This window comes from Gopherus flavomarginatus, chromosome 8, assembly GCF_025201925.1.
Source record: "Gopherus flavomarginatus isolate rGopFla2 chromosome 8, rGopFla2.mat.asm, whole genome shotgun sequence".
NCBI classification, from domain to species: Eukaryota; Metazoa; Chordata; order Testudines; family Testudinidae; genus Gopherus; species Gopherus flavomarginatus.
In genome coordinates, this window is record NC_066624.1 from 53,117,217 (window position 1) to 53,136,185 (window position 18,969).

The following is an 18,969-nucleotide window of genomic DNA, read 5'->3' on the forward strand; positions in this document are numbered from 1 at the left end:
AGGCTTGCCCAGCTCATGGCACATGCCCTATACAGGCACTAACAGTACACTGGCTTGGGAGCTTTCTGATGTAAGTGGGTTTCTTTTTGGGCAAATTTACAGCTAATTTTAGGAATCAAAATGGCTGTTTATCAATGTTTAGCCATGGGCCCCCCTTCACTGATATGTATGTTGCTAGCCTTCTGAATCTGTGTGGGCCTGGTGCTGAGTCTGAGTGGACATCAAGGGATCTTTGGCCTTACAGGCCCCTTCTGAAAACAAGTCATGGTCCAGAGTCCATTTGGTGGGTCTATTTTATAAGCACCTCCTCTGATTAAACAATCAGTTTGTGAGCACCTGCAGAATAGCTGGGTTATAAGGAATAGCTAGAATGGATTTGTCAAAAACAAATCCTACTAAACCAACCTAATTTCCTTCTTTGACAGGGTTACTGGCCTAGTGGATTGGGGGTGAGGGGGAGAAACCAATAGATCATGATACATCTTGATTTTAGTAATGCTTTGGATACAGTCCCACATGGCATGCTCATAAACAAACTAGGGAAATGTTGTTTAGATAAAATTACTATGAAGTGGGAGCACAACTGTTTGGAAGCCAGAACTCAGAAGTCATTATCAATGGTCATACTGGGAGGGTGTGTCTTGTGGGGTCCCAGAGGGTCTGTCCTAGATCCGGTACTGTTCAATACACCTCTACCTCGATATAACGCTGTCCTTGGGAGCCAAAAAAAGCTTACTGTATTATAGGTGAAACCATGTTATATTGAACTTGCTTTGATCCACCGGAGCGCGCAGCCCTGCCCCCCCAGAGCGCTGCTTTACCGCATTATATCCCAATTCGTGTTATATTGGGTGGCGTTATATCGAGGTAACGGTGTATTTTCATTAATGAGGTGCATAATGGAGTGGAGAGTATGCTTATACAAATTACAGATGACACCAAGCTGTGAGGGGCAGCAAGCACTTTGGAAAACAGGATTAGAATTTAAAATGACCTTGACAAATTGGACATTTGGTCTGAAATCAACAAGATGAAATTCAATAATGATAAGTGGAAAGTACTACACATAGGAAGGAAAAATCAAATGCACAACTACTAAACAGGGAACATTGGCTAGGAGGTAGTACTGCTGAAAAGGATCTGGGGGTTATATTGGGTCACAAATATGAATCTGAGTCAACAATGAGATGAAGTTGTGAAAAAGGCCAATATCATTCTGCAGTGTATTAACAGGAGTGTCATATGTAAGAAACAGGAAGTAATTGTCCTGCTCGGCACTGCTGTGGCCTCAGCTGGAGTACTGTGTCCAGTTCTGGGCACCACATTTCAGGAAAGATGGGAACAAACAAAGAGAGTCCAGAGGAGAGCAACAAAAATGAAAGGTTTGGAAAACCTGACCTGTGAGGAAAGATTAAAAAAACTGGGCATGTTTAGTCTTAAGAAAATAAAAACTTCCTAACTATGGGGGCAGTTAAACTCTGGAACAGGCCTCCAAAGGAGGCTGTAGAATCCCTGTCACTGGAGGTTTTTAAGAACAGAATGGACAAACACCAGTGACCAGTGACAGACAGAGACCAACACCTACAAAATCTCCACCAAGCATTCTCAAAACTACAACACCCGCACGAGGAAATAAGGAAACAGATCAACAGAGCCAGACGTGTACCCAGAAGCCTCCTACTGCAAGACAAACCCAAGAGAGAAACCAACAGGACTCCACTGGCCATCCCATACAGCCCCCAGCTAAAACCCCTCCAACGCATCATCAAGGATCTACAACCCATCCTGGACAATGATCCCACACTTTCACAGGCCTTGGGTGGCAGGCCAATCCTTGCCCACAGACAACCTGCCAACCTGAAACATATTCTCACCAGTAACTGCACATCACACCATAATAACTCTCGCTCAGGAACCAATCCATGCAACAAACCTCGATGCCAACTCTGCCCACATATCTACACCAGCAACACCATCACAGGACCTAACCAGATCAGCCACACCATCACTGGTTCATTCACCTGCACATCCACCAATGTAATATACGCCATCATATGCCAGCAATGCCCCTCTGCTATGTACATCGGCCAAACTGGAGAGTCTCTACGGAAAAGGATAAATGGGCACAAATCAGACATTAGGAATGGCAATATACAAAAACCTGTAGGAGAGCACTTCAACCTCCCTGGCCACACTATAGCAGACCTTAAGGTGGCCATCCTGCAGCAAAAAAACTTCAGGACCAGACTTCAAAGAGAAACTGCTGAGCTTCAGTTCATCTGCAAATTTGACACCATCAGCTCAGGATTGAACAAAGACTGTGAATGGCTTGCCAATTACAGAACCAGTTTCTCTTCTCTTGGTTTTCACACCTCAACTGCTAGAACAGGGCCTCATCCTCCCTGATTGAACTGACCTCGTTATCTCTAGCTTGCTTGCTAGCACACATATATATACCTGCCCCTGGATATTTCCATTACATGCATCTGAGGAAGTGGGTATTCACCCACGAAAGCTCATGCTCCAAAACGTCTGTTAGTCTATAAAGTGCCACACGATTCTTTGCTGCTTTTAAACACCAGTGAGAGATGGTCTAGATTTACTTGGTCCCACCTCTGGGCAGAAGGCTGGGCTAGATGACCTCTTAGTCCTATTTTTCTGTGATTCTGTTTCTGCTTTACCTGGATTTTTATTAGTGTAACCCTAAAACCAGAACCCTTTTAATGCCATTTTCTTGGCCTTTTAATGTTCTAGAGCAGCAGTTTTCAAAGTTCGGGTCGCAATCCTGTACTGGGCTGCAGCATGTCAGGCACTGGGTCGCTCTGGTCAGCACTGCCAATCGTGATGTTAAAAGTCCCTTTGGCAGTGCTGCTCAGCTAGGGCAGGGTAGTGCCTACCTGTTTTGACACTGTGCTGCTCCCCGGAAGCAGTAAGCTGTGGGTCCGGCTTCTAGGCAGGGAACTGGCCAAGGGGAACTGGGGAGGGGAAGACAATGCCTGCGGGCGAGAGTTGTGGAAAGCCGCTTGCGCACCTCTGCCTAGGAGCCGGACCTGCTGCTGGCTGCTTCTGGGGCACAGCGCAGTCCACGGTGCCAGGACAAGTGGGAAGCCTGACTCTGCACCCTGGCTATGCTGCTGACCAGGAGCTGCCAGAGGAAAGTCCACACCCCAACCTGGTGCCCCAATCCACTGCCCCAGCCCTGAGCTCTCCCTCAACCTGGAACCCTTTCCTGCATCCTAAATCCCTCATCTCTGGCCCCACCCCAGAGCCTGCACCCCCAGCCCACAGCCCCGACCCCTCCTCCCACACCCCAACCCCCTGCCCCAGCCCTGAGCTTCCCCTCAAACCTGGAACCCCTTCCTGCACCCCAAACCTCTTATCCCCAGCCTCACCCCAGAACTTGCACCCTGAGCCCAGAGCTCTGACCCCTCCCACACCCCAACCCCCTGCCCCTACTCCTACCCAGGGTCCCCTATCCAGGGTCCCCTCCCACACCCCAAACCCCTTATTCTCAGCCCCACCCCTGGACCCCAACCCTCTACCCTAGACATTTCCTTCAACTGGGTCTAGAAAAAAAAGTTTGAAAACCACTGTCCTAGAGCAGGAGGGAGGATGCATTCTGACAAGGAGAAGATATTATTTACACGCAAGATTTCCTTCTGTGATGGATTTTTCTCTTTTGTTCAAATCTCATTAACCTTGCTGTGGGCATATTTGAATTGTCATCCATGCAGCTTGACCATTCCAGCTCCCCAATGCACATGTTCAAAGGCAATGAAACCCAAGCATGCTGGATCTAGTTCTGCCTCAGTGATGCCTGTGCATACCATGGGAGTCAGAAGTGCATGTGTCTCCACCAGGTATGAACCTAATGAGGCCAAAGTGCATGCTGTATGTGCACCGCTGCAGAAAAAGCAGGCATAAATTCATCTGATTCTGCAGCATTCGTATAGCCCAGTGTGGAATGCTGCTGATTGAAAAGTGGTTGCCAAGCCATGGGGCAGGAGGACACACATCCATGTACACTCCCCCACCCCATCCTTTCACTTGCCAGCCTTGCTGTGCCTCACGTGGCCTGCAGCATCCAGGAGCCAGCTGCTACTTCAGCAGTGCCAGAAAAATGCACTTGTTCTCTTAAAGGGAGACTAATCAGACAGAGAGAATGATCTGTCCCCAACTAGACTGGCTTCTTGTGTAACTCTGCATTACAGGGACAGTATATTTGGATACTTTAGAACAAGTGACATGTTAAAAGGCTGAGCTTCTACCATGTTATTTAAAACAGAGGTAACACACTGCGGGTATGTGGCTCATATTCCTAGCCATACATTTTACATACAAAGATAAACCTGATGTAACTAATATACAGCTCTTGATTTTTGTTAATAAACTGGAGACACATTTTTGTGCAGAACAGATGGCTAGTTTCTCTCATCACTACCACAGCTCTGTAAGACCACACCTGTGTTTGAGATCTATTTCAAAAAAGATTTCTGAAAAGAGAGGAAGGATGGCTCAGTGGTTAGGGCATTAGCTTAAGACCTGGAAAACTCAGGTTTGATTCCCTACTTTGTCCCAGTTCTCTGTGTAATCCTAGGCAAAACTGTAGCTCTCCACACCTCAGTTCTTTGATTTTAAAATAGCTAGCACTGTCCCTTGGCACTGCGGTGCTGTGCTGTGAGGGGCAATACCTTACAAGAGAGTCAGGGGCAGGCGTACTGTGGTAATGAGGGCCAGATAAGTACCCTCAAGGGGGAGTCCTTTGAGGTTTCAAAGCTTTTGCCACTATTGAAGCCTTAAATACACTGCTATTAGGTTTTCTCCAGTATAACCCAACAGTGATCCCATTACATACACTACCCTAAAATGTGGGAGGAAGGACAGGGAAAAACATGCAGGAATAGAATGGAAGGAATGCATGAATAGCCAAACACCCATTCCTGAGGCTAGGTCAGCTGGCAGCCTGTTCATGAAAGAGCAGTTGTATTTCTCCACAAGGCTTGAATAGGAATTAGTAAGAGATGTGATGGTGTGTCTCAGCAATATCTGGAAGATCTGAACCTTGCTTGGCTATTCATGCACAAATCAAAAAGTTAAAGTACCCAAAGAGTGGAACATACACTTATAGCTGGGCTATATTATCCTTCCTGAAAGGTCACTTTTGTCTCAACTCCTCTCTATCTTCTAAGGGCAGAGAGAGGAGAAGCATCTGATTATTTGCCCCATCAGAAGAGCCTTGACCCTGAAGCATTTGAAGAGCTGTTGGGTTCCTCATTATATTCCAGCCTGGGAGCTAGCAGGTGAACTGTATAGGCTAGGAGTTTTGTCCAAGAAATAGCAGCCGGAGAAAGCACCGAAGCAGGAATGTCATGGACTGCAGGCATTTCCCTCAGGCCGTCATTAATGAACCTGCCAATTGAAGCTTTGGCCACCAAAGAGCCTTTTCATTTCCTTCTATTACTTTTTGATTTGCTTCTGCCAGCACAAGCTGGCACCTCTTGGTCCTTGACAGAGGCAGGGAATGCTGGCTGTGTGCAGCCGTGGAGTGGGGAAGAGAAGGGAGTTTGACATAGCTGTCTTCACACTGAGAAGCCCTGCAAATCAGCAAATCATTTGCACCAAATCTAATATTGTCCTTTGTGACAATGAAGTGATGGGACAAAGATGTGTTTGCTTGGGGGATGGCATTTGATTGGGTTTTTGGGTGAGGACTGAGAGGAGGGGTGATGGAGTATTTATTGAAGGCTGCAGAAAGCTGCAGGCCCTGCTGTGCCTTTGATCAGTGCTGTAAGTTTCTATGGGTATTTCTTCACTAGCATCGTTAAAGTACTGCCATGGCAGCACTTTAACAGCTGTGTAAAAAACCCACCCCCACAAGGGGAGTAGCTACCAGTGCTGGTGCATTGCCAACACTGCCACTTTACAGCGCTGAAACTTGCAGGGGTCAAGGATGTGTTTTTTTCAAATCCCTGAGCTAGAAAGTGGCAGCATTGTAAAGTGGCAGTGTAGACAAGACCCATGAGACACAAGGCTCCAGGCTCACTCAGTCACAGCTGTAGCCAACCCCATTATACTTTTGCCTACTTGCAGCATGTGGCTGTCTCTTGTGTACACCTCTGCTCAGAGACTATGATACTGCTGTATATTTTAAATTAATTTTTCCAGCTACAGGGACTGAATGACTCAGTCATCGAGAAACCAACTCTTGGAATTGATTCATTTCTAAGGCACAGCCCCTAATAAAATTCAGCTTCCTGTGAAAGAACTTACAAATCAAATTGCCAAGCCTCCCCTCTATGCTGCTCTGTAGCTCCCCCTCCTACACTGTGCTAGTGGCATGACAGGCTCTGCTTCTCCCAACAGATGCTGGAAAATGCTGGGAGAACGAGGCAATGCTGCCTTGCATATTCTCCAGGTTTGTTCTGAGGCTGGTCAGATGGCTTCATCTGACCAGATGCTAAACTCGCTGAGTAGGTTAGGCTGTTGGTCCCATGGGAAGAATCAGGTCAATGGTGAAACTATTAATTAGAAAGGGTTTACTGTCCTTAATTAACTCCATGACAGCAGCGGACTGGAGCAATAGCTCAGTGTTTGAGCATTGGCCTGCTAAACCTAGGGTTGGGAGCTCAGTCCTTGAGGGGGCCATGTAGGGATCAGGGCAAAAATCTGTCTGGGGATTAGTCCCCCTCTAAGCAAGGGGTTGGACTAGATGATCTCCTGAGGTCCCTTCCAACCCTGATATTCTATGGACTCATTGACCCAAGCAGGCCCCTTCCAGTCCTGTCTCTACAATCACAGGGGCTGAGTGATCCTTTTGTGAGGCTGAATCCTGCCCGCTAGGTGACAGGTGAGTGAGGCAGAGGGTCTTCCCTCAACACTGCTATGGTTAGGCAGGATATCTCCACCCGGCACCCACTGTGGGGTCTGGGTGGATGGGACTGCAACTCTGTGTTCAGCTCCCCAGCCAGGAGACATGCTACCATTCGCAGTAGCTGTTAAGCAGCAAGGGGTGAGCTGGGGCTCCCCAGTGGCAGTAGCTTGGCCTGACTTGCCCCAGCAGCAAACCCAAGGGGTGCCACATCAATTCCCTTGTGGTGCTGGCCAAGGCAGGGCTTGGCCACACAGACTGTGCTCAGAAAGGGAGCATCTCAAAGGCTGGGTACAAGTTCTCCTTGGGGTGAAGGCACCTCCAGGAGAGGAGACAAGGCAATGTATGTCACTGGGAGGGAAGGAGCAGCAGCAGTCTCCATCCCTGCACACTCAATGAATGCTGCACACTCAAAGAAGCTGCCCAGAAGGAGCCATTGCTCTGCAGTGAGCTCAGAGCAGCTAGCAAGGGGGAATGAAGAATCTGCTGAGTCTGCTTGATATTTCTTGACATGGTCCCATTCTCATGGACTGTATTTGAAGGATCCTCAGAGACAAACTCCTCTCGCTGCAGCTCCAAGCCCACGCGTCATTTGTCCCCAACCCTGCAGCCATTTCTGGCCATGGCCAGTGAGTGCAAGACACCACTCCATTATAATAGCAGCGTTTTAAACTCACCATGCACAGGCAGAAAAGACTCCAGGCTGCAGGGCAATGGAGAATCTGTTCATGTGCCAACCCAGGCATGAACACACCACACTCTCACTCAGCCTCCAGCTCCCTCCGGCCGGCTCCTGGCCCTGCACAACTCAGTGAGACTGGGAGTTGCTACTGACTTCAGTGGGAATAGGACCAGTGCCTCGGTGCAGCTGGCCACCTCATCCCATGCTTCTGAATGCTGGGATGACAGCTCACTGCACACACAGAGCAGCAAACATTCTCCCACTTTCAGCACCAACTCACCAGCTGCAGATCCCAGGGAACCAAGCAAAGCAAACACCCTTTTACTGGGCTGCATACATTTAAGTGTCACGTAAAATAATCATCCCAGGCAATTACAGCCTCCCACAGTGAATTCCACATTCCGAGCTTGGCCTCGAGGTCGACCATCCAACCTTGAACCAGGGAGCAGACGGAAAGACAGATCCTGATCTCTCTCACTCTGCTGCAGCCACTGTGACTCAGCAGAGCAGCTGCTGATTCGCACAAGAAGGTGCTCACGGATTCCTGCACTGAATCCAGTGCCCAGGCTTCTGCAGCTCCATCAGAGCAGCTGACTAATGCTACTCTCTCCCATGTCAGCCCAGCCTGGACTCTCCTGCAGCTGGCATGACTCTGCACAGGAGCCTGGCTTGGGGTTACAGCATTTTGTCAGACACTCTCTGGGGGAAGCCAGCCTCCCCTCTCCCCATAAGCTACTTCAGTAAAGGCATGCAGCAGAGATCATATTTGGAAGTTCCCTGTCTGCTATTACTCCAGCTGTTCTAACAACTGCATAGCACCTTCAGCTTGTCCCAGGGCACACTGATGGGAAATACATGGACCTTTGCATTTTCACTGACACGATGAAGATGTTTTATCCTGCTCCCTGAGGCTTGAAGCTTGTCACAGTGAATGAGGCTTCTCCCAAAACAATGCAGAAGCATCCCCGTAGCACATCAGTGGAGAGTGAACGACAACTAGTTCTTCACTGCCAGTGCCACTGAGTCCTGCCCAGATGCACTGGCCTAGAGAACAGCTTCAGCCCCCTTTGCCTGCCCAAGGGCAGCGATACAGACAATTGCACGTTCTCCTGGGCAATGTAGCCATAAAGATAACCTGTACCTGGGAGTGCGCTCCGATTGTTAACTCCTTCAGTGCTGGCTTGCCAGCACTGGCAGCACCTTTGGGGGAGGGGGATCCTGAAGAGCTAAAGCCTGATTCCTTACCAACCCTCTGCATGCAGCATGGCACAGCACATGTCGCTCTGTCCATCCTACACAGAGCAGCAGCGGAGGCAGATTCCTGTCCACGCCTCCCATCTTTGCTCCCCTAGTCAGTCCAGTTTCTGATTCCTGCCCTACCACAGACCTTGGTGCCCTTCTGCCAAGAATCTTGGTAAGCCCTACACTTCCCGCCACATTGATACCCTCCAGCCCTCCTTTCTGCACCTTTGGCTCCATAACTCTCCTCAGCAACACTAGACTCCCCACCTATCTTACCTACTCCCTGCACTTCTTATTTCCTCTTTGCTGGCAGCATCATCCAGCACCTGCTCCTCCTGATGGTGCTTCCCCATTAGTGATGTTGCTACACTCTGCCACACTCCTGTACTGGTGGTTCCTCAGCCTGGCTGCCTTCCTGGACCCACAGATCCCAGCCAGGGGCACAGTGAGTGTTCCAGCTGTTCACAGGGTTCCACCAAGACAGAAGAGCACTAGAATTCAGAACTCCTGGGGTCTCCTCCCAATTCAGCAGGGTGACTGCCGGCAAGCCGCTTCCACTCTCTGTGCCCCCCACCCCCATCCACCCTGCAATGGGGATTAACAATACCCAATTGCCATTGGGAAGTCCTCGGAGTTGTGTGACGGATGGTGCCAGGAGACTTTGTTCTGATTACACATTTTCCCTGCTAGATTGTGCCATTCCACAGTACATTAGCTGTGGCATCATGGTCGCCGCTTACTAGCCCACTAGTGAGTGTGTGTGACAGGTCCCCCCAAGGCCGATCTGCAGTGGAGATGAATTGTTCCAATCCCACTCCTCGGGAGCCTGGGCTCTCTAGCTCAGGCTGTTATCCCTAGAGGCCCCTGGTTCAGTCCCTGGGGAGCCAGCCAAGAGGGTGGCTATCATGCTTGCACTCCATTGCTCATACCCCGCTTATGCTGGGACCACTGTGTGTCTGTCCAGTGTGGGCCACAGGAGGAACTGTGAGCTACCTCAGACATGCAGGGACTTGTCATTGACTCCCAAGTTCTTCTCAGATGTCCCTGGAAAACATCTCCCTGGTTCTCATGGGGGACTTCAATCAACCCGATATCTGCTGGGACAGCAATATAGAGGTGCACAGACAATCCAGGAAGCTTTTGGAAAGTGTAGGGGACAATTTTCTGGTGCAAGTGCTGGAGGAACAAACTAGCGGCAGAGTGCTTCTTGACCTGCTGCTCACAAATAGGGAAGAATTAGTAGGGGAAGCAAAAGTGGATGGGGGAGGCAGTGACTAGGAGATGGTCGAGTTCAGGATCCTGACACAAGGAAGAAAGGAGAGCAGCAGAATATGGAACCTGGACTTCAGAAAAGCAGACGTTGACTCCCTCAGAGAGCTGATGGGCAGGATCCCCTGGGAGAATAAATGAGAGCTGGCTGTATTTTAACGAATCCTTATTGAGGTTGCAGGAATAAACCATCCCGATGTGTAGAAAGAATAGTAAATATGACAGGCGACCAGCTTGGCTTAACATTGAAATCCTTGCTGATCTTAAACACAAAAAAGAAGCTTACAAGAAGTGGAAGATTGGACAAATGACCAGGGAGGAGTATAAAAATATTGCTCAGGCATGCAGGAGTGAAATCAGGAAGGCCAAATCACACTTGGAGTTGCATCTAGCAAGGGATGTTAAGATTAACAAGAAAGGTTTCTTCAGGTATGTTAGCAACAAGAAGAAGGTCAAGGAAAGTGTGGGCCGATTACTGAATGGGGGAGGCAACCTAATGACAGAGGATGTGGAAAAAGCTAATGTACTCAATGCTTTTTTGCCTCTGTCTTCACGAACAAGGTCAGTTCCCAGACTACTGCACTGGGCAGCACAGTATGGGGAGGAGGTGACCAACCATCTGTGGAGAAAGAAGTGGTTCAGGACTATTTAGAAAAGCTGGATGAGCACAAGTCCATGGAGCAGGATGCACTGTATCTGAGGGTGCTAAAGGAGTTGGTGGATGTGGTTGCGGAGCAATTGGCCATTATCTTTGAAAACTCATGGCAACCGTGAGAGTCCCAGATGACTGGAAAAAGGCTAATGTAGTGTCCATCTTTAAAAAAGGGAAGGAAGAGGATCTGGGGAACTATAGCCAGTCAACCTCACTTCAGTCCCTGGAAAAATCATGGAGCAGGTCCTCAAGGAATCAATTCTGATGCACTTCAAGGAGAGGAAAGTGACCAGGAACAGTCAGCATGGATTCACCAAGGACAATTCATGCCTGACTAACCTAATTGCCTTCTATGATGAGATAACTGGCTCTGTGGATGAGGGGAAAGCAGTGGACATGTTATTCCTTGACCTTAGCAAAACTTCTGATACGGTCTCCCACAGTATTCTTGCGAGCAAGTTAATGAAGTATGGGCTGGATGAATGGACAATAAGGTGGATAGAAAGCTGGCTAGATCATCGGGCTCAGCAGGTAGTGATCAATGGCTCCATGTCTAGTTGGCAACCGGTATCAAGTGGAGTACCCAAAGGGTCAGTGTTGGGGCCGGTTCTGTTCAATATCTTCATTAATGATCTGGAGGATGGCTTGGTTTGCACCGTCAGCAAGTTTGCAGATGACACTAAACTGGGAGGAGTGATAGATACATTGGAGGGTAGGGATAGGATACAGAGGGTCCTGGACAAATTAGAGGATTGGGCCAAAAGAAATTTGATGAGGTTCAGCAAGGACGAGTGCAATGTCCTGCACTTAGGACAGAAGAATCCCATGCACTACTACACACGAGGGACCGAGTGGCTAGGCAGCAGTTCTGCAGAAAAGGACCTAGGGGGTACAGTGGACGAGAAGCTGGATATGAGTCGACAGTGTGCCCTTGTTGTCAAGAAGGCTACCGGCATTTTGGGCTGTATAAGTGGGAGCATTGCCAGCAGATTGAGGGACATGATCTCTATTCAACATTGGTGAGGCCTGATCTGGAGTACTTTGTCCAGTTCTGGGCCCCACACCACAAGAAGGATGTGGAAAAATTGGAAAGAGTCCAGCAGAGGGCAACAAAAATGATTAGGGGACTGGAGCACATGACTTATGAGGAGAGGATTATGGGATTATTTAGTCTGCAGAAGAGAAGAATGAGGGGGGATTTGATAGCTGCTTTCAACTAGCTGAAAGGGAGATCCAAAGAGGATGGATCTAGACTGTTCTCAGTGGTAGCAGATGGCAGAATAAGGAGTAATGGTCTCAAGTTGCAGTGGGGGAGGTTTAGGTTGGATATTAGGAAAAACTTTTTCACTAGGAAGGTGGTGAAGCACAGGAATGGGTTACCTAGGGAGGTGGTGGAATCTCCTTCCTTAGAGGTTTTTAAGGTCACGCTTGACAAAGCCCTGGCTGGGATGATTTAGTTTAGGGGTTGGTCCTGCTTGGAGCAGGGGGTTGGACTAGATGACCTCTTGAGGTCCCTTTCAACCCTGATATTCTATGATTCTATGATCTCTGGTCTTGTGAGCCTGACATGTTCATTTCTCCCCCTTCACCCACCACTGACCTTCCAGATTCTAACTTTGTAATGGTGTCTGTTTCATTTCTGTAAGGCCCTGGAGGAGACCGCGGGGACGGAGAAAGCCTGCGGAATAGCAAACCAACCCCTGCTGTCCAGGCTGCCACTGCCCAGGGTAGGCACTCCAGTCTACGTTATTTTAACGTCCCCAGTGATGCTATTACCCTGAATTTTACCAGTGCTGCCACCTAGGAATGATGCTTTTCTCTCCTGGCCTGAAATTCCCAGTGCTGCATTGTCTGTTACACACAGCACCTGTGACACCACTTTTGTTAAGCTGTGGCACTCCTGAGCCTTGTTCAGAAGGAGAGGCTGGGGCACTAGACATGGGGAACGTAATCTATTGCTGCGGAGTGCCCCAAAGTCCCTTGAACAGCAGAATGTTTCCATGATGGAGAGCCATGAAGGGCCCAGGCTGGGGTACAAATCTGTGAATTTACACAGCACGCGAGGAAATGTCACACATGCTGGACCAGCAAAACTTTCTGAGGGCCCTTTGAGACATAGACAACCTCTACAGATGGCAGGGCTGGGCCTGCCATTACACGTGACTGTCAAGGTGAGGAGGAATGAGACATTAATCCTCCAGGGGCCACACTAAGGAAAACGCAGGTCCTGTTACGGAACCCATGAAAGGGGAACCCAAGCAGCACCAGGTTCCAGTCACCCTGAGTAAACACTCTGACCTCAGGTAACACTCCTGCAGTGGCTGCATGTCTAGGGTTGGCCCAACAGCAACTTCTTACCCCTCAGAGCTGAGGCAGAGCCACAGACTTCATTAAGACACATGAGCTTTAGCCCATGAGTCCTGAGGAGCCTGCAGGGCTATGGACCAGCAAGCTGGAGTCCAGCCTTGTGTGTCTTCTGTGAAACATCCAGCGGAGATCTTATGGGAGGACCTCCGTGACTAGGGCTGATGTCAGGCAGAACACACCGAGCTGGGGTTCATGTCCTGGCAGGAGTTCACAGCACCAGCTGTTTCTACACTGCACCATGAAACCTGAGCAGATTTGACTCAAGAGCCTGTGGGAGGGGCTGTGACCTATCACCTGTCCAGGGTTACTGCAGAGTCTCACTTCACAGCTGGCATCAGTCTGCAGTTACAGCTCCCTGAGCAGTGAGAAAGCACGTAGGGATAGCACCAGCCACTCCTCTGTTCGTGACACAGCCCTATAAAGGGACTGTCCTTTCATTACACTGTCTCACAGTCCGTTTCAGGGTAGGGGAAGAGAACGGAGCACTTCCTGGCAGATCTGCTTACCAGGTTGAAGATCCCACCATCACTTCCCAGTAATGGCACCCACTGTCAATGAATATGTTGCCTGCTGCTCCGTAGCATCCAGTGCTGCTGAACCTCTCAGGCGTGTGGCTCTTTTTCAAGGAGCTCTCATCTTTTTCCATCTGCAGCCCATCATTGGAGAGCTTCAGCTTCTTGTGAGCCATCTTGGGATCCAACTTAAAGGGCTGACCTGAAAGGAGACAGAAATACCAATGGTTAGTGTATCTTCTTCCCTGTCACACAGGCTGAATCCTGAATTGCCTCTCTTCTGCCTGTTACACCAAGCCATGGGATGTGAGACAGGGTATCAGCCAGGGTACCTGGTCCTTCCAACCACATACCAGAGCATTCATAGAAAGTACTGTGTACTCTTGGCACGGTCCAGGCTGCCCCCCCGCTGGCAGGACAAGGCTCAACCACATGCCTCACCAATGTACTGTCAAAAGCTGATTCCAGAGCAAAAGGTCCCTCTAATACTAACACGGCCCATGCATCACTTGAGTCCCATGTAAGTCATCACAACAGGACACAGGCAGGAGCTAGGTGGTGTGCTGGCCTCGTGAATTTATTTAATCTTCATCGACCTAATGCAGCGAAGGGAGGAATAGCTCGGAGGTGAAATCAGAAGAGGTTTATGAAGTTGTGCTAGAGAGAAATAAGTCTAATTATAGTTGGAACAAAAGCAATAATTAAAAAGAGAATGAAAGCTTGGCCACTTAAGAATGGAGTCAAGCATTGCTCCAAACTGCCGGTCTATAGCATGGAGGCCGTTTTTACATTTTCCTTGTCTGTAAATGGCTTCTTCTTAGTGTGGACAGGGCACAGGACTGGGACTGAAGAGAGCTAGGTAACAGCTCTGCTACAGACTCGCTGTGTGACCTTGGGCAGTCACTTAACTGCCCCATGCCTCAGTTTCCCCAACTGTAAAAGGCAGATAAGGAGGCTGCTCCTCCTATGTGAGTACTTTGAGAAGTATCCATGAAGGGTTTTGGATAGCTGATGAGTTCTATGGTATTGTACAATCATCCCAGCTGGGATGTTTGGGCAGGGAACTCTCAGTCCTCGGCTAATTGTGTTACATTGTTCAGACTTACCGCTGTAAACACACGCCCTTAAACAGAAATAGGGATCTGGTTGCAGATAATGGAGGTGGAGCCAAGGATGCCCTAAAGCAGTGGAAATCAAATCCAAGCATGGTAAGTGGTTTGAATTTGTTAAAGGGTCTATTCTCTATTACAGTGGGTTTTCAACCTTTTTTCATTTGTAGAACCCAATTCTTTTTCAAATGGAGGTGTAGGCCTCTTTTGAAATCTTAGACATAGTCTGCGGACCCCTAGGGGCCTGCGGCCCATCGGCTGAAAACCACTGCTCTATTAGCATTAATGAAAGTTATACAAACATACTGAAAGGCAAATAGACCCTTGAGTACTGGTACAATAATGTCACTGAAACACAGATCTACCTAGCCAATCTCCACATACCCAATTCCAGCTGTTGCCATTTACTCCCTGCAGTATATTACACATTGCAGGAAACATGCCCTTAGTTTCTCAGTACTTTTTCTATTGCCAGCTGAAAGTCTCAGCTCAGTGTCTTCTGCTCGCAGGCTGTGCCTTACACACCGCGCTAGTTACAGAAACAAACCAAAGGCATACAATGAAATCTGGATTTGCACAGGCTGTGCTCTTAAACTTGATACTTCCCTAATCTGGTGGCATCAAAGAGCAGGCACTGTGGCACATGAACTGGCAGAGAGAGTACTTCATTCTCAATCAACAGAACAGATTTTGAGGGGTTCACTGCAGGTCTTTTAATGCTGGCTTGAAACACGACTGAAATTCCTGTCATGTTACCAGCCGTCAGAACGCCAAACTATTTCCTAATTGACACGCACTCACTCTCCTGCTCGCTTTGATAAAACCCTCCTAAAGATTCATTACAGCCAAGGAATATTTGGCCTTGCTCACGCTGATAAACATGGAGCAATCCACAATTGTAAAACAGCACAATAAGTGGTAAGGATTTTCTGAAAGCCTCTGTTCTTTGCTATGCTAGAAAAGGTATGGTGCCTTGGCTATAAATTAACAGGATCAGATTTTGAACTGGGAAAAAAGGAATGACTCATCTGATTCTGCACAGCCTCATGGCAGGGCAAACTCACAAGCTGACAGCTCCTGAGACTGGCTTTCATTTGTGCAGGAGACAAGTTTCTTGCAAAGCGAGTGCCCTTGAATCTGGAGGGCTGGGGAATTCTGCGCTATCAATCTACGCAGCAGCATCCTGAGCCACAACAGCTTGCACCAATCACCCAGATTGCACCTCAGAAAAAAACAGTGTGAATTTACTGCCCAGGAAAGCAAGCCCCTAAGAGCATCATCTTGAGTCAGGTATTGGGTGGGCAGATGCTGCACATTTCCCCAATGGGAGGTCAAGCGCAGTGTGTGTAGGCTCTGTGCAGCCAGCTCTGCCAGTGCATCGTAAGCTGGACATTCAGCATCCCCTGCTGTTCTAGTCCAGTTCCCCACCTCCAGGGTGCAGGCAACTCGGCCAAAGAATCCCAGTCCTGACCCGCACTCCCCCACACTTTATTCCAGCCAGCAGACCGCACAAACAGCCGGCTGAACTCCTCAGTCCTGACCTGCAGCTCCCCTGCTGTTCCAGCCCAATGGGCCTCACACACGCGGCTCTGTCACAGTGCGCCAAACCCCTGCTACTCCAGTCCTGGATTTACATACAGCATTTCCACAGCACCTCAGCCCTGCCAGTTAAGTCCTGAGGTCCTCCAGAGCAGAGGGCCCCTGGTCCTTCACAGAGCTGCAGGAGTCAGAATTAACTGATCAGTGGATCATTAAGCACTTAGATTAAAGGGAAAACGCACAGGAAAAATAGGGCTAACTGGGGAGAAACACGGGAGGGGGCAGAATGCATCCTGAGAGCCAAACTGAGATTCTAACAGTTTGGCCCAGCCCCAAGGTTATTATAGCAATAGCATCTGGACAGTGACTGGCACTAGATAGGGAGTGTGATTACAGCATGCGACTGGCATTCAGGAGACCTGGACCCTGTTCTCAGCTCTACTATGGACATGTGGAGTGAGCCTGGGTTACTCACTTCCCTCTCAGTGCCTCAGCATCCCCATCCATAGAACAGATAGTAATGCTTGTGTAGCTCACAGTGGTGCTGAAAGGGCAAGTCCGTTGTCTGCAGGGTGCTCTGATGCTGGCTGGGCGCTGCTGTAAAAATGCCAGAGTTGTTAAAGTAAGAGTTTTAGGGATACTCTCTAATGGGCTGAAAGAGGCAGAGGAGCCAGAGATTGAAACACAGGCTCGCTAATGAATCGCTTCACTGTTTAGAAAGCAGGCCATTTTCTTTTGCTTCAGACTTGAGCACAGATGACAAGGAAAGGATGGGAAGGATGGCAGCTGGAGATGGGCACTACTGATAGCACTGGAGGGCTTCAACAGCAGCCAGACAGCAGGAGAGAGATGGTTATTGTGCTCGCGATGAACTGTACGGTGAGAAATATAGACAGCATATAATGAGCCATCCTTTCCCAGAACGTAACCCGGCGCCATAAATCTTCCCTGCACAAATAGCAGTGGTGAGCTGGCGCTGCAGCTGGGCTAGCCAATCTGGACTGGCTCACGCAGAAGGCCGGCTGCATACACCAAAGGGATAGCCTCCCTTTCGATCTCCATTGAGCTGCACCCACCAAGCTGTCCGGGAAAGGCAAGTGGTGTTCCCAGTACCTGCTGTGACCCAGCCAGGGCCGCCCATGGGGGGGGGGGCAAATGGGGCAATTTGCCCCAGGCCCTAGGCCCCACAGGGGCCCCCACAAGAGTTTTTCGAGGCTCCTGGAGTGGGGTCCTTCACTCACTCCAGGGGCCCCGGAAAACTCTTGCAGGCCCCGGCCCCCGGAGCTTCTTCCGCTCCAGGTCTTCAGCGGCAATTTCGTGGCGGGTCCCAGAGTGGAAGGACCCCCTGCCACTGAAGTGCCCCGAAGACCTGCGGCGGGGGGTCCTTCCACCCCGGGACCCGCCGCCAAAGTGCCGGGTCTTCGGCGGCAATTCGGTGGTGGGGGATCCTTCCGCTCTGGGACCCGCCGCTGAAGTGCCCCGAACATTCACAGCAGGGGGTCCTTACGCCCTGGGACCCGCTGCCGAAGTGCCGGGTCTTCAGCTGCAGTTCAGCGGCAAGACCCCAGGCCCCCTGAATCCTCTGGGTGGCCTGGACCCAGCACAAGCAGAATCCCTAAGGGTATGTCTAGACTGCAGTTAGACACCGGGCCAGCTGACTTGGGCTTGCAGGGCTTAAACTAAGGGGTTGTTTCATTGTGGTATAGATATTCTGGATCAGGCTGGAGCCTGGGCTCTAGGACATTGTGAAGTGGGAGGGTTTCAGAGCTTGGGTCGTAGCAGGATCCTAAACATCTCTACTGCAGTGAAACAGCCCCTTAGCCTGAGCTGTGCGAGACCAAGTCAGCAGGCATGGGCCAGACGTAGGTGTCTAACTGCAGTATAGACATCCCTCAAAGGTGTATCTACACTGAAGTTGGGTGTGTGCTTCTCAGCATGGGAGACAGATATGCTAGCTCTGCCTGAGCTAGTGGTCTGAAAATAGCATTGTAGCTGGGAGTAGCTGTGGCCTGGGCAAGGGATTGTGTATGTACTTGGGGGTCCATGCAGGTTTGTACTAAGATGGCCACCCTGAGCTGCTGCCCATGCTATCCTCGGTTACGCTGCTATTTTAGCACACTTGCTCAAACAGTGCTAGCCCGTGTCCGTCTGCCCGTGCTGGGAAGCATGCTCCCAGCTGCACTGCAGACACACCCAAAAACTCTCCCCCACATCTCAACTCCTGACAATAGTCAGTTCTAGAGCTGACCGAATGTTCCGTCCAATATTTCAACGTGTTTGCATCCTGAACGGGGATGAAAGCTGATATATCGAAACCTCATGTGCAGCACAAAGTTCTGAAAATGTTTGAATCACAAATGTCAAAATCTTTCAGAGGAGATGGACATTAATGTCTCTGTCCACCTGAGCAGCCATGGTGACTGCTGGCAGGTGTAGTTCCACATCCCATGTGCCCCCATTCTCCCCTAAGGGTCATGATCTCTGGCTGAACTGCATCCCCTACATCTCCCAGGATGCCCTGCAGCCAACAGAGTGAACACTATGGGTGCTGTCGCAAACCCAAAGGGGAAGACTCTAAACTGGAAATATTTTTGGCCCACCATAAACCACAGAAACCTCCTGGGGGAAGGAGGAATGTCTATATGAAAATATGCATCCTTCACGTCAAGAGCTGTAAACCATATCCCCTCTGCTAACATAACCATCCGGAATTCCAATATTTGAATGAA

General features: G+C 49.5%; 1 protein-coding gene across 5 annotated transcripts in view; it reads right to left on the minus strand.

The window, feature by feature from the left end:
- Positions 1 to 18,969, minus strand: part of MID2 (midline 2) — a 440,591-nt gene that overhangs the window by 36,392 nt on the left and 385,230 nt on the right. For all 5 annotated transcript variants that reach the window (XM_050965460.1, XM_050965458.1, XM_050965459.1 and 2 more), the window contains one exon: positions 13,587 to 13,794. In XM_050965460.1, the coding sequence (XP_050821417.1) occupies positions 13,587 to 13,794 (208 nt within the window). The remainder of the gene's footprint in view (positions 1 to 13,586; positions 13,795 to 18,969) is intronic.